This window comes from Octopus sinensis, linkage group LG12, assembly GCF_006345805.1.
Source record: "Octopus sinensis linkage group LG12, ASM634580v1, whole genome shotgun sequence".
Classification (NCBI taxonomy): domain Eukaryota; kingdom Metazoa; phylum Mollusca; class Cephalopoda; order Octopoda; family Octopodidae; genus Octopus; species Octopus sinensis.
Window position 1 is genome coordinate 34,345,320 of NC_043008.1, and position 23,486 is coordinate 34,368,805.

Genomic DNA, 23,486 nt, shown 5'->3' on the forward strand with positions numbered 1-23,486 from the left:
CAAAAACACACACAGAAAAAAAATTGAAAACATCACAGAAAAAAAAACTTTAACAGGGAACAAGGCCACAAAATTTGCAGGAAATGATTGTGCCCTCACTTGAATCAATCACAATATTTTGTAGGTATAAGAGTGTTTTATCACTCCTATAAGGCTGTAAGGAAAAGTTGGCCTTGATAGGATTTGAACTCAGAATGAACAGAATCATAACTAAATAGCAGAAGGCACTCTGTAATGAAACTAAGATACTTTTTAAAAAATGTAAGGCAGTAGGAGTGGCTGTGTGGTAAGTAGCTTGTTTATGAACCACATGGTTCCAGGTTCAGTCCCATTACATGGCACCTTGGACAAGTGTCTTTTACTATAGCCTCAGGCTGACCAAAGCCTTGGGAGTGGATTTGGTAGACGGAAACTGAAAGAAGCTCGTCGTATATATATATATATATATATATATATATATATATATATATATGTGTGTGTGTGTGTGTGTGTGTATGTTTATGTGTCTGTCTTTGTCCCTCCAACATCGCTTGACAACCGATGCTGGTGTGTTTACATCCACATAACTTAGCGGTTCGGCAAAAGAGACCGATAGAATAAGTACTAGGCTTCCAAAGAATAAGTCCTGGGGTCAATTTGCTCAACCAAAGGCGGTGCTCCAGCATGGCCACAGTCAAATGACTGAAACAAGTAAAAGAGAGTAAAGAGTAGAATAAATTCCGTTAATGAGAACAAAAGAGGAAAAGACAGAGAATGAATGAATAAAGACAATTTTACCTGCCAGTAGAGCAAGTTGCTCACATATTCACTATAACTAAGCTGCATCTCAAGTGCTAAGGAGAATACCCATTTTCTCAGTGCTATGCAGGTTGCTGTGGCTGTACTGTAATTCTGGATATAAATATTGTGTGGAAATTCTTGTGGTTGCAACTTTCGTTCTAATGTGAATTGAGAAATAGAAAGAAGGTAAGTTCAAATATCACATTTCTGAGTTTATTAAGTCCACAGTAGATATTTTGTGGATATCATGAATGTAGATATACAAAATTCCATTTCAAAGTAGAGAGTACAGAATATAAAGAGATTTTGACATTTTTACAACACAATTTTTGTGGGGTCAGACTTACGTCTCTTAAACCCTTCAGGTGCTTTAATTAATGTCTGATCATATCACTTTTGCTGCAAAAATATCTTGAAAATTTATATTTTCAAATTGAATATCAAGGAAAAAAAAATTTTAATGAAGCCTATTGACAATTTCTGTATCTTGGTACACTTTCAGTAAATTACTTATTGGTGATTCCTGAAATAAAAGGGTGAGATGGTGGATTTGAGGGAGATTTGGTTGCTAATTCTAGAAGGTTGAATGACCACATAGAGGTTCTGTCATTGGCTAGCCACCAGTAAAAGATTTCACACTTAAGGTATTTGATTATGATCAATTGAACACCTATTGACAACCCACACTTTTAATAAGCCAAGTATAATCCAGTGCTTGGTAATTTCTACCAGCTTAGCTCTATAGCATTCACATTATTCTGTCAAACGTAATACTTATTTATATACATTGTTTTGAATTAATCACGAATTATCTTGTGGCTTTGAAATTCCAATGATGTAGTTGTTTATTTATGCAATGACATTGCTGGGTAGGCATGAAATGTTGGATCTGGTCAGTTTGAACATAAATTATTTTGGCTGGATATGACCAGTTTAAATGCTAAACAGTTAAAATAATGTAACTGGACACATAAAGGTTGAAAGACAAAGCCAACTTTGGCAGAATTTAAATTTAATATTACAACTGACATTCTACTATGAAACTAATATTACAATGGATTTGTTTATGATCATATGATATTCTAGAGCTGAAATACTATTAATTGTTAATGAGCTTGACCATAAAAATCTCATCACCACCTTCCTTTGACTGGCACAGCTGGCTGACTGTTTGCTATTCCCAAAGATCTAGCAATCAGCAATTACTATAAGTCTCTGTTCACTTTTACATGCACAAAGGCCTCAGAGTTGAGACTTCTCTTATTCTTGTTAATATCAAACTAGGATTTCCTTTGTCAATTGCTGATTTACCATTCTTCAACTGTGCCCTAAAAAATGGCTTTGGACATGAAATCATGTCAAAATACGTGTCATCAAGAAGAGAGATTTCAGTATTAGACTGTGGTAAGGAGTGATCCTTATCTACTAGCATGTAGCATAAAACAAAAAAGCTTTAACTCTTTCGTTACCATATTTATTTTGAGATGCTCTGTGTTTCATTCAATTAATTTTAAATATAACAAAGAATTTAGTAAAAGAACTTAGTTATCATTAAGCTAGTGTTAGGAACATAAATTGTGATTAAGGTTTGGAGGAAGATTTCAATTCAATACTTATGAAAACAAGACATTTGTACTACAAAGCAAAAGGTGGTTTTGGCTGGGTTGGTATCAAAAGGGTAAAAATCCAGTTTCAAACAATTTAAAATGCAATAATAGGAATAAGAAGTTTAAAAAATAATAATTACTCATCAGAACCATTACTAATGGGACCACAAACACATCTCTTGTACAGCAAGACAACTGTGTGAATCCCTCTATCCTTTTAATACAGGGTATAAATCTACCTCCCCCCCTTCCCCTCTTAGTAATGATAGCTTTTTCCCTTTTCTGTCATTTTTTTCAGTCTTGCAAGTTACATGGCAACCTCACAAGTGTAGGAGGCATGGAAAAAGCACCCAGTGTACACTGTTAAGTGGTTGGCATAAGAAGGGCATCCAGCTGTAGAAATCCTGCCAAAGCTGACAATGGAACTCGATGTGGCTTTCTGTCAAAGTATCCAACTCATGACAACATGGAAAATGAGCAGTAAATGATGACGATGATGATGAAACAATAGAATCCAATGAAAATCTCCACTAGAAACATCAAATCTCTACTCTTTTTTACAGCGATTATCTTATTTCACACCTTAAACTTTTAGCTCTAATTTAATAGATTAATTAACTTGAAGAATTTAAGATATGGCACTTAGTCATATTTTAATCACATTTGCAACTTGTGTTCAAAGAACATACTGTAAATCCTCGAGTATAATCCGCATTTTTTTCCCAAAATTTAAAGGTCAAAATCCCTAGTGAGTACTATATACGAGGTTAAAAATGAAAGATATTTTTTCTAAGCAATGTCCAAGTCTCTATTTGCTGTCCAGCAATTTTTATTCAGACACATTTTGTGAAAATACCTTAAGCTAAGCCTGAAAGCAATGAAGTCATAAAAGAATCATCCGTAACTTGCAGTAAGCAACATTTATTAAGCGTTATTACTGTTATTTCTTTATTTTCTGCAAACAAAATGCCCCAAAAAGCTACACGTTTGCATTATGTTATATATACAATAATAATAAAGGACGTTACCGTATACATTTTTACAAACCAAGGACGTTATATAGACCTCCTTGACTCAAGTTAGAGAAGGGATGCATATTATACACAAGGTTTAGGTTTTTCAGAGGTACAGCCCCCTAAAAATTCCCTGCGTGTTATACTCAAGGGCGGACTATACTCGAGGATTTATGGTAATTCTAAAACAGGAAAAACAAAAGACAGAAAAAAACACAATCAGGTTGAGAAAGGAACTTAAATATGATATCTCACCAAAATTATAGTCCACCGTTTCAAAAAGATAAAAAAACTTGGATGATGTATTATCAATCTGTAATTTGTTGCATACAGCCTGTAAGGAAAATGAAATGCATTAGTCATTGTTCAGAGAAACCGAAGAAAATTAAAATAAAATTAACTGAAAAACGGCGATTCTATTCTAAATAGTGTCATATTCTCATTAGTAAATAATATACACCACGATTATCTCCCTTAACTTTGCACGCAGCAACATAACATAGACATTTGAGGAGCATCAACATTACAAATACGGCCTACTACAGGGAAGCTAGTTTTCAGACATCAGACTGTGGTCAAGCTAGGGCACTCACTGAAAGGGCTTTAGTCACTCCTATCAAACAAATTACTTAATTTACTGACACCTATTTATCGGATAGTTATGTTCACTTTTAAAATACAGGAATGCACTTCGATACAGTTTTACATCAGTACGCCCTTAGAGGTACACCAACGACGAGGGTTCCAGTTTATCGGATCAGCGGAACAGCCTGCTCTTGAAATTAACGTGCAACTGGTTGAGTACTTCACAGACACGTGGACCCTCAATGTTGTTCTCAGGGAGATTCAGCGTGACATAGAGTGTGACAAGGCCGGCCCTTTAAAATACAGGTACAACAGAAACAGAAAGAAAGAGTGAGAGAAAGTTGTGGTGAAAGAGTGCAGCAGGGTTCATCACCAGCCCCTGCTGGAGCCTCGTGGAGCTTTAGATGTTTTTGCTCAAAAAACACTCACAATACTCGGTCTGGAAATCGAAGCCACAATCCTACGACCGCGAGTCCGCTTCCCTAACCACTGGACCATTGCGCCTCCACATACATACATACACATGCATGTATATATATGTGTGTGTGTGTATGTATACTCTTTTACTTGTTTCAGTCATTTGACTGCGGCCATGCTGGAGTACCGCCTTTAGTCGGACAAATCGACCCCAGGACTTATTCTTTGTAAGCCCAGTACTTATTCTATCGGTCTATTTTGCCGAACCGCTAAGTGACGGGGACGTAAACACACCAGCATCGGTTGTCAAGCAATGCTAGAGGGACAAACACAGACACACAAACATATATACACACATGCATATATACGACAGGCTTCTTTCAGTTTCCGTCTACCAAATCCACTCACAAGGCTTTGGTCGGCCCGAGACTATAGCAGAAGACATTTGCCCAAGATGCCACGCAGTGGGACTGAACCCGGAACCATGTGGTTGGTTACACACATATCTACATACACACACATTACATACATATATCTATATACATACATATCTATTTATTTCTCTACATAATACATATATCGCCATGTTGATTCGCTAGCTTCTGCATGCATTTTTTTTCTCTCCTTGTTTCTCTCCGTGTTTCTTTTCTGTGTATCTTTCTGTTGAAGAGCGTAGGCTCGAAACATAAAAGACTTGTTTTATTTATATTCCTGAGCGCCGTACTAATACAATTGTTTGTTTATATTCCACCTGCTTTCGTCTTTTGTTTATTTTCATAAAGCTTCCCGTTATATATATATATATATATAGCAAAATCAAGGAACGGCCATAATAGGCCATTCACCCACTAGAAATAACAGCCAAAGCTTCAACCGCAAAACAACATCAATTCCGCAAACCAGGAGAAAATTAAAAAAACATTTACCCTGTAGTTCCTTATACGATGCACCGTTTCATCTATTGTTTAATGGTCAACTAACCTGATTAAATTTTTTCCCACTAGGCCGCTGGTGGCAAAAAAATTCTACGAAATTTTTTGCCACCCTATATTGATTAATTATATATATATATATATATATAAACACAAACAACACAAGCATTTTAAGGACATTTCCTCTGCTAGAGCAGGGGTTAAACTAGTGTGTGCCAGGACAGTCTTCTTCACCTTGCCTTATCCTTTATATATCCTCTCAATAACTTTCCTTGCTCTCATTTCCTTTTCCATCATCTTTTGTCAGGTCTGTTTCAGTCTTGGTGTTTACAGTATTATGGAATTAAAATGTTATAAACTGAAAATATGCAAATGATTGCATCTCAATGCCATTATCGATTTTAGCTGTAATTACAATAACCAAAGATATTGCGCACATAGCCTAGTGGTTAGGATGTTGCACTCGTGATTGTGAGATTGTAGTTTCAACTCCAAGCTCAAGTGGTGCATTGCCTTCTTAAGCAAAACACTCCATTTCACATTAATTTGCAATCACTGTTATCTGATATATGGTACACTGCACTTGTACAGTTAGTGTCAATTTGATGGATAAGAGTGACTTAAAGAACAGTACAAACATTTGATCACCATAAACAAATCCTGTTCAGGTTGTTCAATAAAAAACTGTAGAATCATCTTTTCTGGACTCAAGAGACTAGCTAAAAGAAATGTTACAACTGTGAAGCAGCACGAGGAAAGGACAAATGATCTGCATCAGCACTTAGTAGATTGGAAAAATGTCAAAGTGGAATTATTTTGCTGTAAAGAAGACATCTAAGGTTTCAGGCAGATTCTGCGACGAAAGATTTTGTATGAAATGTTAGACTTTTCTTCTTTGTTCATGGCAAAATAATTTATTCTACTATGGCAAATTTTGGTTATTATACTGGTCAGAAAGAAGAGAGGAATTAGAAACCACTCACCTGATAAACCTTTTCTGTGTTATCTGTCCTTCGTATTGTGACAACACAAAGTGAATGATCAGGTAAGGAAACTTTCAACTCAACTTCATTGCAACCACCATTTTCCTACAATAAAGCAGATAGTTACACAAATGAAGACAAGCAAATATATACACATACACACATATATCCACACACACACACACATAAATATCGAATAATGAGAATGAGTGCTCAAAACCACATTGGTGGATAAAGATTCTTTATTTGTGTCTTAAGGCTGCCATTAGTTTCATGTGAAGGAATATCTCAACAATTATGCAAGCCAAACATATACATAAATGGAGATGTACACCAATTTATATTCCTTTACATGAAACCAATGGCAGCCTTAACAGACAAATAAAGTATATATATAACTCATACTAAAAATGACTATACTCTTCGATCCACTACTAGATGTGATAACATAAATATTGAAACGCAATGCATGAAATATGTGTGTGTGTATATATATATATATATATATATATAATTACAAATAAGAAAAATGGAGAAGCACATTAGTTTGGTGTGTGTATATATATATATATATATATACAGTTTTTAACTTCATTTAACGCACTATTTAACAAATTGGATGGGCAGATTACTAGATTGACTTGCACAGATTATTCAAATATTTAAATTTCACAGCAATTAATGTACATGTATGTGTGTACATCTACCGTGTGTGTGTGTGCATGAGAGAGAGAGAGAAAGAGAGAAGAGCTGGTAGTTCAGTTATTAGTGTCATGATCATAAGGTTGTGGGCTCAATTTTTGGACCAGGTAGCATACTATGTCCTTGGTTAGGGTACTTTATTTCATATTGCACCAGTCCAAGATGGCTGAAAATGAATTGCATCTACTACAGAGTAGCACCTAGTGGATAATTAACCCCAAATCTTGCAAATGCAAGATGCTTAATGACCTTTGACAACTACAAAGTTTCTACATCTGGTTGCCCTTCCTAATGCCACATACACACTCACACATATGTGTGTGTGTGTATATACTTTTACTCTTTTACTCTTTTACTTGTTTCAGTCATTTGACTGCAGCCATGCTGGAGCACCGCCTTTATTCGAGCAAATCGACCCCGGGACTTATTCTTTGTAAGCCCAGTACTTATTCTATCGGTCTCTTTTTGCCGAACCGCTAAGTGACAGGGAAGTAAACACACCAGTATCGGTTGTCAAGCAATGCTAGGGGGACAAACACACACACACATACACATATATATATGTATATATATATATATATATATATATATATATATATATATACATATATACGACAGGCTTCTTTCAGTTTCCGTCTACTAAATCCACTCACAAGGCATTGGTCGGCCCGGGCTTATAGCAGAAGACACTTGCCCAAGATGCCACGCAGTGGGACTGAACCCGGAACCATGTGGTTGGTTGGCAAGCTACTAACCACACAGCCACTCCTGTATATATATATACACATTATAAAACATTTTTGTTATCCAATAATGTAACCATTAGTTGAATGAAAGATTGTCTTAGCTTGAATTCGATTTAGGTGAGACCTGAAGGCGATTGCTGCTATTTCAGGTAAAATCAAATGGCCATATAAGAGGTCCTTTGTTGTACATCCAACTAGTCAGCAAGAAATGAAACAATTTTAGTGTAAGATGGTCCTAATTGGAGCAATAGTTGAGCAACTTGCAGTAAGGAGGTTTACAATTTCAGATTCAAGTTTTGTCAAAACTGATTCACTTATTACATGAGTAGAACTACCAAACAGAAAATTCAGGCTTGGCTGAGTGGTTAAGAAGTTTGCTTCACATTCAGGATGTTCTGGGTTCAACCCCACAGTCTGTTTATCTTGAACAAGTGTTTTTTCACCATAGCCTTAAGTCCAATCAAAGCCTTGTGGCTGTTATTTGGAAAACTGCAATCAGGGATAATCTGTGGCAGTTCATTGGAAAAGATTATAATTAAACAGTCCAGCCTTATTACATGAAGTGTAACACTAATTCAACATGAAAATTGCTATGGGTGCATATATCTGTGGAATACTCAGCCAGCCATTTTGAAGTAGGTAGTTCAGTAGATCAAACAACCAAATGCTCATCAATGAAACTGATAAATGATTTATGGTGTAGAGAGGAGAAAAAAAAACACTGTTAGCATGTGTCATATTTTGTTATAGCAGTTTAAATAAATAAGCCTCCACATAACCACTCAAGTTGCTAGAATTAACCAAAAATCACATTCCTTTGTTTAATGGCAGACCAGACAATGTAGCCTTTGTCATACAAAAGTATTGGATGGTCACGACTGGAACGTCTTTGACTGTATAGGTCTGCTCATCTGAGGGCTAAACAACAACTTCAATGTTAAAATAATAGAGCTTCAAAGGAGCTGTAAAAGAATAGGAAAAGCTACTATCTCCTATTTAAGAGTCAGCAAGAGAGGGAGAGAAAGAGATGAACACACACAGAAACGATATATATCCCTTTCCTTTCTCCAACTCTTACCTGTTTGCAAGTGAGGTAATTTCCACAAGGCTTTGGCTTTGTGGGCACAAACTTTGGGTAAACATCATCATTATCATCGTTTAGCATCCGCTTTCCATGCTGGCATGGGTTGGACGGTGCAACTGGGGTCTGGGAAGCCAGAAGGCTGCACCAGGCCCAGTCTGATCTGGCAATGTTTCTACGGCTGGATGCCTTTCCTAACACTATATAAAATTTTGTAATAATTACTGCTCTATTTTTTGAGTGTCCTTCTTTCTGATATGTGTTTTTTTATTAACTATGTATGTATATATATAATCATTTAATGTCAGTTACCCATGCTGGCACAAATTGAACTACTAACACTGGTTGGGCCATAAGAAAGAATAGCAGAAGGATACTCAAATATGGAAAAAATAAATAAATACAAAAAGAGAGAGAGAGAGAGAGTAAAGAAAAGACAAAAACAAAAAAGAAGAAGAGAAAGAAGAACACAAAGAGAGGAAGCGATAGAAGAATAAGGAGAAACAAATATTGTAAGATGTGAAAGAAGTGTTGGAAACCAATTACATACAGAAGCAGAAAACAAACAATTTCATGGTTTGTCAGTACTTACCATATGGGAATCGCTGGCTGCCAAGAATTCTTGAACTGTTTCACTTTCTCCAATGACTCGTACTGCACAAACTATAAAGACAGAAGAAATATCATTGATCTTTGATAATTACTGATTTAAATGGACAACACAACATATATGTGCCAACAAGGAAGCTAACGTATAGTTACTGAGATCCGCTAGAAACAGCAATGGAATCTCTCACAAATTACATACTAATGCTTTAAAAAGAGAAGAACAGACATTGAACAAACATCATGCCCATCATCATCATTTCAACATACACTTTTCCAGGAGTCACAAAGATTTTCAAACCAAATTTTTCAATGGCTAGATGCCCTTCCTTTCGTCAACTCTTACCTGTTTGCAAGTGAGGTAATATTTTCCTAAAGGCAGACATATTTTCACAGAATACTGGAAGTGAATGACACTCATTTACAACAACCGCATGACAGACAGAGAGACAAACACACACACACACATATACGCAATGGTTCTGACCGGAGGAGTGGATGAGGAACTTACAGAGAGAAGGCTTACAATTTCAGGTTCAAATCCTGTCAAGATTGGTTCCCTCATTATATAAGCTGGCAGAATCATTAGCACACTGGGCAAAATGCTTAATAGTATTTCATCTACCGTTACATTCTGAGTTCAAATTCTGCTGAGGTCAACTTTGCCTTTCATCCTTTCGGGGTCAATTAAATAAGTACCAGTTACACACTGGGGTCAATGTAATCGACTTAATCCCTTTGTTTGTCCCCTCTATCTTTAGCCCCCTGTGGGCAATAAAGAAATGCATATAAGTAGAACCATCACAACAACCATTACCACACACATATTTACGCAAAGCTTCGTTCTGTTCCTTTCTATAAAATCCACTGACAAAGCAAGGCTTTTGTTGGCCAGGAGTTACAGCAGAAGACATTTGCATTAGGTGCCAAGCAATGAGAGTGAACCCCAAATCATTTAGTTAGGACGCAAAGTCCCCAGCCACACAGCCATACCTGCACATCCACACAGACATGCCAATGCCTCCACTGAGTCGTGCCTGCCCTGCCTCCACACAGCCATACCTGCACCACCTCCTCACAGTCATGCCTGTACAATCAACATTGTATACATAGAAAAACAATGCTCATTGAGAGGATGTGATGGTCATGGTTGGAACTCTTGTGATCATTGATCTATGCAGTCAAGACTGACCTGGATGTAAATAACAACAATATCAATGAACCATATTTTCAAATTATAAAAGTAGCACTGCTTCAGAAAGATCAAGAACTCACAGCTACAACTAGAATTGTCCCCTTTACTATCAAGATTGTCGTTGTTATTGTCATAACATCGCCATGGGTTTAATATCTGATTTTTCCCTAAACATATATTTTACAGATACTTTATTTGAAAAACTGTGATTATGCAGGTAAGCAATAAAAATGGCCACAGAATACACAATGTTGAGAGTATATTGAATGCTTTATTCTTTTATTCTTTTACTTGTTTCAGTCATTTGACTGCAGCCATGCTGGAGTGCTGACTTAAGGGGTTTAAGTCAAAATAAACTGACCCCAGGACTTATTCTTTGTAAGCCTAGCACTTATTCTATCGGTCAGTTTTGCTGAACTGCTATGGTACAGGAATGTAAACACACCAACATCAGTTGTCAAGTAATGGTGGTGGTGGTGGTGGGGACACAGACCCAAACACAAATATATACATATATGTATATGACAGGCTTCTTTCAGTTTCCGTCTACTAAATCTACTTACAAGGTTTTGGTCGGCCTGAGGCTATAGTAGAAGACACCTGCCCAAGGTGCCACACAGTGGGACTGAACCCAGAACCATGTGGTTGGGAAGCAAGCTTCTTACCACACAGCTACACCTGTCCCTTTGTGGGTTTTTTTTTTTTTTTCAGAGCCACTCAAGAGTAAAGCACCTCGTAAAGCTCAAATAAATCTCACACCTGAAATAATGTAGCTGCTACATATACAAGTGTCCTTGGTTGCATCTGTAATATTACAGTATATAATATTAGTAGTAGCCAGGTGCTAAGGGAGGTGCTAGCAATGTGTAAAGGAATATCAACCACACCACAGATAGTAGATGCCAGATGACCTCATTTCTAATGCAACAAAAATAGTAATGTGCTGTTGTGAAATACAACAGAAATCAATTGTTTCTAATGTTTTGTAATCAAATACTTTGAAAACAGGTGCTTCACTCATGACAATCTTGTCGTTTATTCAGACACAGTAAAATCTAAGACTACATTATCCAATGTGATATTCTTTCAACCCTTCAGATACACTGATTGATAACTGAGTGTTTACCCTGACCACAAATGAAAAAGAAAATGTCATTGAAAATTATTAAATAATACTTTAAAATTGCATCACTTATCAATGGTTCCTATATGCAAATGGTCAAGACAGTAGAGTATGAATTGAATGACATTTGGTTGCTATTTCTAACAGTTCAAATTGAATGACCACGTAAATGCTCCTGCATTAATTCAGGACAATAGTGTTATATAATAAGCTCTTTTTCTCACATACACAGATACATACACCCATACACACATGCATGCATGCATACATACATACATACACAAAGTAAACTTGGTGAGGTGTGAGCTTTCTGTAAAACTCAAGCAGGAGATTCACCCTTTAACTGTAGAAATCAGATATATATCCACCCAAATGTAGTTTTATATATCAATCTGTCTTTTTGTAAAAGAATATCACAACACCCACATTTACATCCTTTTTGTTCATCAAGGAAGATTTTGTACATTGTTGTAAGGCATGTTATGGGTCTGCAGCTCTTAGGGCTTTTTGTTTCATCATATCTGAGATGCTTAGCAGCCATACATCATCATCACTTTAATGGTCAATTATCCATGTTCACAAGGGTCAGATGAAATTTGTTGACATAGATTTTCTATAGCTGAATGTCCTTCCTTTCACAAACCATCACCTGTTTCCAAGTTTTCCAAGTTCAGGCTTAGGTAAAACTGTTTTTTTCTAAACAGAAGACCATCAGTTGCCCACACAGTGGGGCTCCCTACTCCAAGCCTACCAATGCCGTTCAAGTGAAGAAGATCCAATACGGCTCTGTACCAGTGTTGTTGCAGGTAAACTTCCAAAGTACAGAACCAGAACAAATATTAGTTTTGAATTTCAGCACAAGGCCAGCAGTTTGGGGGAAGGGAGTAAATCAATTACATCGACCCCAGTGCACAACTGGTACTTATTTTATTGATCCCCGAAAGGATAGAAGGCGAAGTCAACCTTGACAAAATCTGAGCTCAGAATGTATAGATGGACAAAATGCTGCTAAGTATTTTGCCTGGCATGCTAATGATTCTGCCAGCTCGCTGCCTTAAAGAGCCAGAACAAATATTACAAACTACTTTTTTTCCCGACATACTAACACTGCTACCAATCCGCTGCCCCGGACTGGTTAATTTATTTGGCAACTGAGTAGAAGGATAATATACCGAGTTGATACCAACAAGAATTTGAACTCAGAACACAAAGAACTCTGCATGGTATCTGTGACTATTGATGTAATCTTCTGCGAATTCACCACTGTAAGGTAATATATCACATTATCATCAGTGACCAACGACCTCTGAGGCTGATGAAGTTTATATGGTTGATACCCAGCCTGACATCAATGACAGCAGAAAAAAAGTGGAAGTGGAAAATGAACCAGAGGGTTTCTGATCAGAATGCTTGTGGCAAAGTGAAAATCTGATAAAGACACAATCTTGATTAGCCACCACCACCATCATCACCCCTAATCCTTTATTATTATTATTATTATTATTATTATTATTATATTATTATTATTATTCTCCTCCCACTACCCTTCCAATTTTGCAACTCAATGCAAAATGAATACTTGTGTAAAAGGTTCTCCAAGTTTCAGAAATATCTTTTTATCTCAAAGAACTTCTACTTGAGAAAAAAAAAATCAGTAGCAATGTTAGCTCGTTAACAACAGACAGATATCTATGATACAGTTTTGTAGTACATTGCTTTTTATTTTTAATTTAAAAAATGTACAATTTATAAAACCTGTTGAAGAAATGGGATTAAAGTGAAAGCAAACAGTAGATTAGTTACCTCCCCTACTAGTAACCATATTCACTAGCTTGTGACACCCTGTCCAATTCTGTTTTGTGTTTTAGTAAATGAGCAAATGAGGGAGTCTCTACATCAGGCCTGGCCAACTTACATTGTAAGCCACTTTAATAACAGTAAATTTTTTGAGGGCTGCTTGTATATGTTATGCCCTAATAGTCAAATAATCAAATTAGAGAATCAAGAATTTTTCATACTTTTCCTTTGATTAAAATTACAAAATTGTAGGCTATTGCTTTATTGCCACTTGTAAATTTTAAATTTATTTCAAAACAAATGTTTTACACAAAGAATTTTATTTTGAAATTAAACACAATACTTGAAGAAAGTATCAAGCAGACTGCAAGATAAAAGCCTCAGGTTGGCCAGTCCTGCTCTACATGATCATTCAACTTGCTAGAAATAGAGACCAAATCTTCTTCAAATTTATATACCTTTATCTTAAAAAAGGATGCATGCATTGGGTAATGCAGCCCCAGTTATACAAAAAAAATGATATGATTGTCAAAGCTGGAATGTCTTTGATTTAATTTCTAGTCATCACCTTAATGTCTTTGAGTTTCTATGGATGGTCTTCATACATTCTAATAACTGAATACATGTACATTCCAAAAATTTATTTTTCTTTATAGGAAAATACAAGACAATGTAAACTTGGTGAGGTGTGAGCTTTCTGTAAAACTCAAGCAGGAGATTAACCCTTTAACTGCAGAAATCAGATATATATCCACCCAAATGTAGTTTTATATATCAATCTGTCTTTTTGTAAAAGAATATCACAACACCCACATTTACATCCTTTTTGTTCATCAAGGAAGATTTTGTACATTGTTGTAAGGCATGTTATGGGTCTGCAGCTCTTAGGGCTTTTTGTTTCATCATTTTTGAGGAGCAAAAAAGCAATACCATTTGGCAGCCATTCTGAGGTTTGTCTGCAGTTCTTTCGTAAATGCATTGTAACAAGTTCGTTTCTTGTGTAAGTTTGTAAACACATTGAGCCAATAGATTGGGATCCTATCCATATCAGGAGATTTCCATTTACTGTACATTTTTCTATATGAGTCTGGCATCACCTACACTTATCTCTTCTATAATCCCAGTGTCTTTTTGTTTTTTATTAACCCATGGGGCATCACAGCTCTGCTCATGTTCATCTGTCAAAATTTTCCTTCTGAACAGCAGTATTTCATCCTCTGACGGAACTTTTATTTTGATAGTGCTCTTTTCAATATGTCAATAGAATTTCTTTGGATTATTTTTAAATATGCTGTTATCTTTGAATAACTTGGATCATTTTACAAAGCACTGCATATGTGTGTGGCTTTGGCCTGCACTTTTTGTTTTATCTTCTCCACTACTCCAGCAAATTGGAGGTTTGACTTTAATTCATACTTTTTCAGTATCTTTCTCTCCTTAGATGGTTTTATATTACATTTGTTGAATAACTTTTTCAATCTTTGTATATCAGACCAGAGAGCATCAATTTGCTTCTTCAATTTTTTTTCTTGCCATGTTGTTATTTTTTTTTTTTTGTGAGAATTTGCTATTCCCAATTTCAGTTTTACACCACACATTTTGGTGCAGACTGCAGCAGCAGCAGAGAATACCTCATTCAAGGATGTGATGTTTAGTTCATTTTCATTTATAATGGATTTGGGGGCCATGTTCACCTGACTATTTCATCATTTTCTTTACTGTTGTGAATTTTAGGAAGGTCACTGCATACCTTCATGTCAATATTTTGAACTTTGATCTATTCGGTGATTATTTATTCTTTGAGTTCTTTCAGGTTACTTGTTCTGTTATCAACATCATTTATTTTCTCTAAATTGTTGGTAGTCTTTTTCATAGTTCCTCTGCAATAGTTTGATCAATAGGGAGAGTATTTGAGTTGTTTTCTGGTGTGTGTAATGTTTTTTACTTCATCCTGCAAAGATTTTTCTTCTATGACTCTGACAGTCTTTGTCTCTGAATTTGCAATTACAATTGCTAGGTCATTTCTTAGATCTGATTTTACATTTTCTTTTATTTTGTTGATTTTAATGTCAGTTAACAATTTCCATTTCATAACATTTCTTTGTATATTTGCAAGCTTGTTGCTATCTATGTTCAGTCTTATGTTAGGATTCTTTGCTCTCCAAATTCTATGTTTGTTCAGTGTTTGAGATGTCTGTTGATACCTGGCGGTGTATAAAGCCTCAATAAACTTTTTATTCTCTGGACCACTCCTGTCTTTTGATTTGACTGGTGCATGCAGGTATTGGGCATGGAGGGCCTTCAGATGGACTTGTCCTATTGTGAGAAACCACCAGACTCATATTGCTAGGGATATTATAATTATTATCATTATTATCATTATTATTATTTATGTTCTGGTTTCAAATGCCACCGGAGTCAACTTTGCCTTTCATCCTTTGTAGATTAATAAAATAAGTACCAGTTATGCACTGGGTTGATGTAGTTGACTAGCTCTCTCCCAAAAATTGTGGAAACTTACATGAGCAGTGGGCTATGCTCTTCAACAAGAAATAATACTTTCCTGCAATAGCTTTACTGGGCACCCTATTCTCACCCACCCACTTTTTTATCATTATCATCATCATCATCATCTTCATCATAATCATTAAGGTGGTGAGCAGGCAGAATCATTAGCATGTCGGGCAAAATGCTTAGCAGCATTTAATCCATCTTTACATTTTGAGTTCAAATTCCGCCAGAGTCAACTTTGCCTTTAATCCTTTGTAGATCAATAAATTAAGTACTAATGAAACAATGGGATCAATGTAGTGGCAAAATTTGAAATCATTATTATTATTATTATTATTATTATTCTCATGCTATTAACTCAGGAAGGAGGAAGGCAACATCAATTCCCCCGAATTTAATCCTAGAAATAAAAAAGTATTTTAATTCTGAACTTTAGCCCCACCAGAGTTTGAACTAATGATGTAAAAAGATGTAACTATACACCATGTGGCATGTTGTATATCACTCTACCAATTTTTCAAATTCAATACTCTTGTAACAAGTATATTAAATATTGGAGGCTTGGAGTATAGAAAGCTGACTAGGCTGAGTTTTGCCAACTTGCTACAACACATTACCCTCTCTATCATCATAAGGATGATTGTGAGAAAGAATTATTTAAATGCAACAGTGTCAAAAGTAATGGGATCTACATAGTTCTATATTCAGAGATAGGCTAACATTTCAGGTCAGCAAGTCTTGATCTTCAGATAACTATCTCTGGTATTTTAATACAAAAGTATTTAAATTTAAAGTACATGGACTCTTTGTTGTTTTTTTTCAGTAACTTCTTGCAGTGACATAATGTCTCTCCTTTCTTTGTTCTGGCATAATCTTATCACTTCGCCCAAATTTATCTCTCCTCTGATTTGTTCTCATACATTGACTAATGATTCCAAACAGCTCACACCATCCACTCCTCTCATGATTTGAAAACTTTGCAGAACACCAACTCTCTGCTTCTCTCATGCCAAGATATTCTTTAAATATAACATTTTTTCTTCTCAAATCCTCTACATATAGTTCCCAACAACTTTATTTCTTTCATTCCATTCAACCCTTTCACTTATCCATTATAGCTTTATCTTGTCATCATCGTTTTTACATTCTCTTTTTCCATGCCGTCATGGATTGGATGTGACTTAGTTAGTTTTCTATAGCTGTGTGCCTTTCCTAAAGCCAATCTTTGTTTTTCAAGTAACATATGATTTATTCCACTGTTCAATATATGTCAAAACTGATGAAACTATAAGGTGCATTGTAAACAAGCATTGCCACTTTTGCTCAAACAATGAGATTCTGAAAACATGAAAATAAGCACACACACATACAAAATTATGTCTGCCAAATTTCATCTACAAAGCATTGGTCAGTATGAGACTATAGTACAAGACATTTTTCAGACAATAGAAATGAATTTAAAACCTCATACCCACCACACACACACATTGCAAAACTCTGTTAGCTGCTCCAGCTATAAACCTAATCAGTGGATAGGAGATGATTTCATATGATTAACGATCAGTTCACTGTCAGAAGATTACCCAATCTGTCAATGCAAATAAACAATAGCAAGCAGATGATTGAGATACTGAGTTATCAATTCTCAGAGCAAGGGTCCTGGTCAGTATGCTTGCAACCAAGCTAAAAGCAACTAAGAGCCAGGTGGTTACTCTTTTACTTGTTTCAGTCATTTGACTGCGGCCATGCTGGAGCACCACCTTTAATCGAGCAACTCGACCCCGGGACTTATTCTTTGTAAGCCCAGTACTTATTCTATCGGGATCTTTTTGCCGAACCGCTAAGTGACGGGGACATAAACACACCAGCATCAGTTGTCAAGCAATGCTAGGGGGACAAACACACATACATACACATACATATATATATATACATATATACGATGGGCTTCTTTCAGTTTCCGTCTACCAAATCCACTCACAAGGCTTTGGTCGGCCCGAGGCTATAGAAGAAGACACTTGCCCAAGGTGCCACGCAGTGGGACTGAACCCGGAACCATGTGGTTGGTAAACAAGCTACTTACCACACAGCCACTCCTACGCCTAGGTTAGGGTATGAAACTGAATGACAGATTAAGTCTGCTTCCCATTGAAGAAAAAAGAATTATTTTTTAAAAATGAAGAAATTCGGAAACAAAACTAAGTTTAAAAACTAACCTTTTTCTAGATACTGCTCCAAACCTCTCCGCCGGGCATCAAGTTGTTGATCAGACAATGTGAAAAGTTTTTTACCAGGAAGTTTGGGGAAATTGAAATCTGTAAATTCTCTTTTCAACTGACTGTGTAAGCAATCAAACTCTCGATACCTCCGTGAACACAAATGACGCCCAGCCATATAAATGTTAAATACCTGAAATTATATGAGCACACATTATATGTTAAATGTAAATCTCATTTCACATATATATATATATATATATATATATATATATATATACACACACACACACACGCATATATGCAATATTGTGCATATGTGTGTGTGTGTGTGAGTGTAAGTGTGTGTGTGCGTGCATGCATGCATGAATGATTGCAAGTGTATACATATGATGAGCTGGATGTAGTTTATAACTGCTTGTTGAAACCATTTTTGAAATGAGAACCTGTTGTTAATAATATATATATATATGATAGAGAGAGGGGGGGAGACAGTGAAGAACCATGTGTGGAAAAAACTATGATGTTCCTTACACCACAGTTAAATGATTCTGCCGACGTAGGCTGACACTTCAGTTGGCCCTTCAATGTTTCATATGTGTAAATTAATCCCTCATTCTCAGTATAAACAGCCCTGTACGGACATATGATGCTCATGAAATGGACAGTTGATTGCAAAAGTGACAAATGATCCATGTTGAAGGAATCTGCAGAGGAGGAAGACCAGAGAAGACATGGGGGAAAGTGGTAAAGGCTGATCTTAAAATGACTAAATGGCTACAACAAGTGTTAAAGAAACACCTGCCCAACCACCCATGCAAGCATGGAAAAATGGATGGCAGAACAGTGATGATGATAAAATGCTGGGTCGTCTTCGAATACCACATTCTACATCTCAAGTTTTAAATTAACTGTCAAGACATTCAGTGTAAATGGTAGTAAACAAAACAAGCACTAATTTGAGACAAAAAGGAATAATAAGCCAACTAATGTCAGTAGGTGTGTTGCTCTGTTTCAGTTTTAAATCGATGCTTAAAATGTCTACATACCAATTTGAATGGTATCTTTGAAATAGAGAGAAAGAGCAAAAAAAATTTAGAGTAAAGAAATGTAGAAATATCAATTAGATGTTGTTAGAGACGCCATTGGATATATGACAGGAAAATTACTGGAAAATTATGTTTCAACAAGAAATATACTTGAAACTTAATTCAACAATAATAATTTTATACAGAATGATTTTCCATTATATTCTAAAAATGATTGAAAATTTTTTTTAATCAAATCAACACCTATTTTGTTTTTTAGTTACTTTTTTTTTAACTCCACCACAGATTTAATGGTCAGAAATAAGGAATAGTGCTATTGATTCTTTTTCCGAAGTTACATTTACAGAATAAGGTGCTTTGAGAATTCAACATCATACCATATAGCACATTTTCTTCCCATCAAAATGCATTGGGCATGTTGAAGTACCCATCACATACCCATTAAACATTTCACTGTGAAATTAATTCTCAAGATCATTCCCATAATGATGTCAAATACCTACTAAAAAATAGAATTGATATATTCTGCTAGTCACACTGCTTCAAAAAACTTAACACATCTCACCAAAATTAGTTTCAAACATGACAATCCTAAACAAGAGAGAGGTTGGTATATCAATTTGATTTCCACGGTAAAATGGTTAAACATAATATGTGTAGTAGTGATCCATCATTATGCCTTTCAAGGCTAATAACACATGAGGTTGCTGCTCCTTACAAGAATACAATGGCCATTATTTTTATACTTTCATCTGCTCTTAATGCACAAGCAACACTACAAAAATACATTTGGGGTTTTAAACCATAGTCTTTTGATTTGAAGAAGCCGGAGAGACAACAGCATCAGGTGGTTAAACTGATTCCAGAAATTAGCTAGTTTCTTTTATTCCTCAACCCCAGAAAGGTAAAAAGCAAAACTGACCATGATGAGATCTGAATTTAGAACATCAAAAGGTGAGAGCTAAAATACTCTAACATATTGTCATTTCCATCACAATATAGAACAATGTTTTACTTAAATATGTAAACATAAATCTATAATGTGGGGTGTTGTGATGGTTAAGATTTTGTCAAGTGTATTAACGTTATAAGTTACACCATCTTAAGATCAAGACCAAGCGGCATCTACAGTTTGCTGTAAAATTAACACCAAACCAAAATATTCCCTGCAATATATATGGTTTCTAACAGAGAGTGCAGATACAGACATGTGGTTAAGAAGTTTGCTTCAAAACCATGTTGCTTCAAATTTGATTCTACTGTTATTTCAAGGGTGTCAAGCAACTACAAACATTTTTGTAAGTTTGAGTGATTTGACTGAGATTTAGCTACTATTTCTAACAAGTTGAGCAACCAACATAAAGGCTCTTCCATTAGTTCATGTAATTTGAAAGAGCTCTGGCTGTAATTTCCAATAGGTCACATGACCATGAAGAGGTTCTCTTACTGGTTCATGTAACTTGATGGACATTTAGCTATCATTTCAAGCTGATCAGGCAACCACACAAAGGCTCTTTCAGTGATCTGTGTGATTTAAGAGAGATTCAGCTGCTATTTCTACAAGGTCAAGTGATTACGCAGAGGCTCCCTTTGTTAGCTAGTGTGATATGAGGAAACTTTGGCTGCTGTTTGTTGTGGGCAAAAGTAAACTGCATAGAGACTCCTTCATTAGCTCATGTCATATTAAGGTAATCTTTTATAGAGCATAGCTATGTGATCAAAAGCTTGCCTCCTATCCACATGGTTGCAGGTTCAGTCCCACTGTTGGCACCTTGGGTAAATGTCTTCTACTATAGTCCAGTCCCATGCCAACTAAACCTTTGTGAGTGAATTTGGTAGAAGGAAACTGAAAGAAGTCCATTGTGTGTGTCCATGCATATGTGCATTTGTGGTTGTCTCATATCACTTGACATGTATTGGTTTGTTTATATTCCTGTAACTTAGCAGTTTGGTAAAAAAACAAAAAAAAGGCTGACAGAATAAGTACCAGAGTTAAAATAAAAGGAAGTACTGGGGTTGATTTGTTCAGCTAAAACACTACAAAGTGGTGCCCCAGCAGGGCCACAGTCCAATGACTCAAACAATTTAAAAGATAGCATATCCTCAGCCAAGATTAAAATCAAGAATATAATCCTTAGTAGGATACATCATCAAATTCACTCATCAAACTATATAAGACAATTTAACAAATTTTTCTGCAAACTTCTAATAATCCATGGCTATTTACTGACTCTTATTTCAGAAAACCTTTCTAAGCTTTAACCCTTTGAAACTATCCTGCAGTGTTATTATGAAAATAAGCAAATGCATCATTAAAAAACCTCAAGTTACTAGATAATGTATAGTTAATTCAAAACAATGTGAATAAATAAGTATTATATTTGAGAGAACAATATGAAGACTATTTTGTTTCAACTGACTTCAAAAAATAATAATATAGTTAAGTAACTCTGTTATTATAAAACAGATGTTTGGAACATAAATTAATGTGAAATTTTAATGGAAAATTTGAATTTCGATAATTTTAGAATAGGAAGTTTGTACCAGAGAACCAGAGGGATCTTGGGTCGGTTTAGTTGAAAAGGGTTAATAGCTGTTCAAGAATTTGGACCTGGAGATCTCCATTTCCAGCGACTTCGAGGGCCACCTCCCAGTGGTGTCGGGCGTCAACAAAGAGTCCTCGACTACAAGACAACCAAAATTTTGGGTTTTTTTTCCCCAAGATCTAGGGTCTCCCACTCCTACGCCCTAGACCATCACCTAATCACCCTTAACCGTCTTGTTGCTTAACAACAACAACAACAACAAAAAAGGGTTAATAGAAGATTTTTCAATGTATTTATTAAATTTCATTTCTCACAGTAAAGCAAATATCCCTCCTATCTGTTAATTATGTAAAGTAAATACTAAACATTCATAGTGAATACTTTAAAAGTTTAATATCCACACGGTACTTGAATGTGAATATTGATGTCTGTGCATTCATCCAGTCATTTGAGTAGTTTGCATGTTGGTGTATTCACACACTATATTCACATTTACATGACTTTTCTTTTGCTTTAAAACTTCTGAATTAATTCAACCTCTCAATCAGAGTTGCTTGCTGACTCAGTCAGTTTCTAAATAGATCTAGTGTATATTAAAATAATACAGATAATAAAAACAGCCCCTAGCTTAGCACAGTATTTCTCATAGGGTGTCAGGATCAGGTTACCTCCTGAAGTGAATTTGTGAGGACTGACAAAGGAGGGGGGTCATAAACTGCTATGTTTAACTTTCTTTACTTTGGAAATCAGATATAGCCACTGAAAATTTCATTACTCTTAACAGTGGAAAGCAATTTTATATACTAATCTATCTTTTGTTGAGGAATGTCATGTTTGAAACTACTTTTCGCTGAGATGTTCTTTTATTCTTTCACTTGTTTCAGTCATTTGACTGTGGTGATGCTGGAGCACCACCTTTAGGTGAGCAAATCAACCTGACGACTTATGTTTTGTAAGCCCAGTACTTATTCTATCAGTCACTTTTGCCGAACTGCTAAGTTATGGGAATGTAAACACACCAGCATCGGTTGTCTAGCGATGCTGAGGGGACAAACACACACACACAAACATATATATATATATACGACGGGCTTCTTTCAGTTTCTGTCTACTAAATCCACTCACAAGGCTTTGGTCAGCCCAAGGCTAATAGTAGAAGACACTTGCCCGAGGTGCCACGCAGTGGGACTGAACCCGGAACCATGTGATTGGTAAGCAAGCTACTTATCACAAAGCCACTCCTGTGTCAATGTCAAGTTTATTGAGGCAACCTTGAGTTGCAGAAAATACCAATTCTATTGTTTGGGTAAGTATTTAACATCATTACTGAAATAATCATGGAATTTAATTTTGCAGTTGAAGGATTAAATGGATTTATGGATTTCGCTAACTGTAATCCTGAACAATTAAGTGGCCGGTGGTTTTTAACCATTGAAATAAACATAACTGCCATGACAGCTCATTCACTTTGATCTGCAAGCAAGAAACCCACCAACTGTTGCCATTCTAAACTTCAAACTGCATCTAGCCATTACATTATGCAAAAATTCAGCTGATCTTTGAAACCTGCTGCCAGTTCAGGGATACTGGATTTGCT

General features: G+C 35.9%; 1 protein-coding gene across 2 annotated transcripts in view; it reads right to left on the bottom strand.

The window, feature by feature from the left end:
• The window catches only part of LOC115217984 (sorting nexin-27), a 194,524-nt gene that overhangs the window by 32,393 nt on the left and 138,645 nt on the right, over positions 1 to 23,486 (bottom strand). For both annotated transcript variants that reach the window (XM_036507850.1, XM_029787721.2), the window contains exons 4-8: positions 18,295 to 18,487; positions 9,439 to 9,509; positions 6,318 to 6,422; positions 3,656 to 3,734; positions 778 to 938 (exon numbers count right to left, since the gene is read on the bottom strand). In XM_036507850.1, coding sequence (XP_036363743.1) covers positions 778 to 938; positions 3,656 to 3,734; positions 6,318 to 6,422; positions 9,439 to 9,509; positions 18,295 to 18,487 — 609 coding nt within the window. The remainder of the gene's footprint in view (positions 1 to 777; positions 939 to 3,655; positions 3,735 to 6,317; positions 6,423 to 9,438; positions 9,510 to 18,294; positions 18,488 to 23,486) is intronic.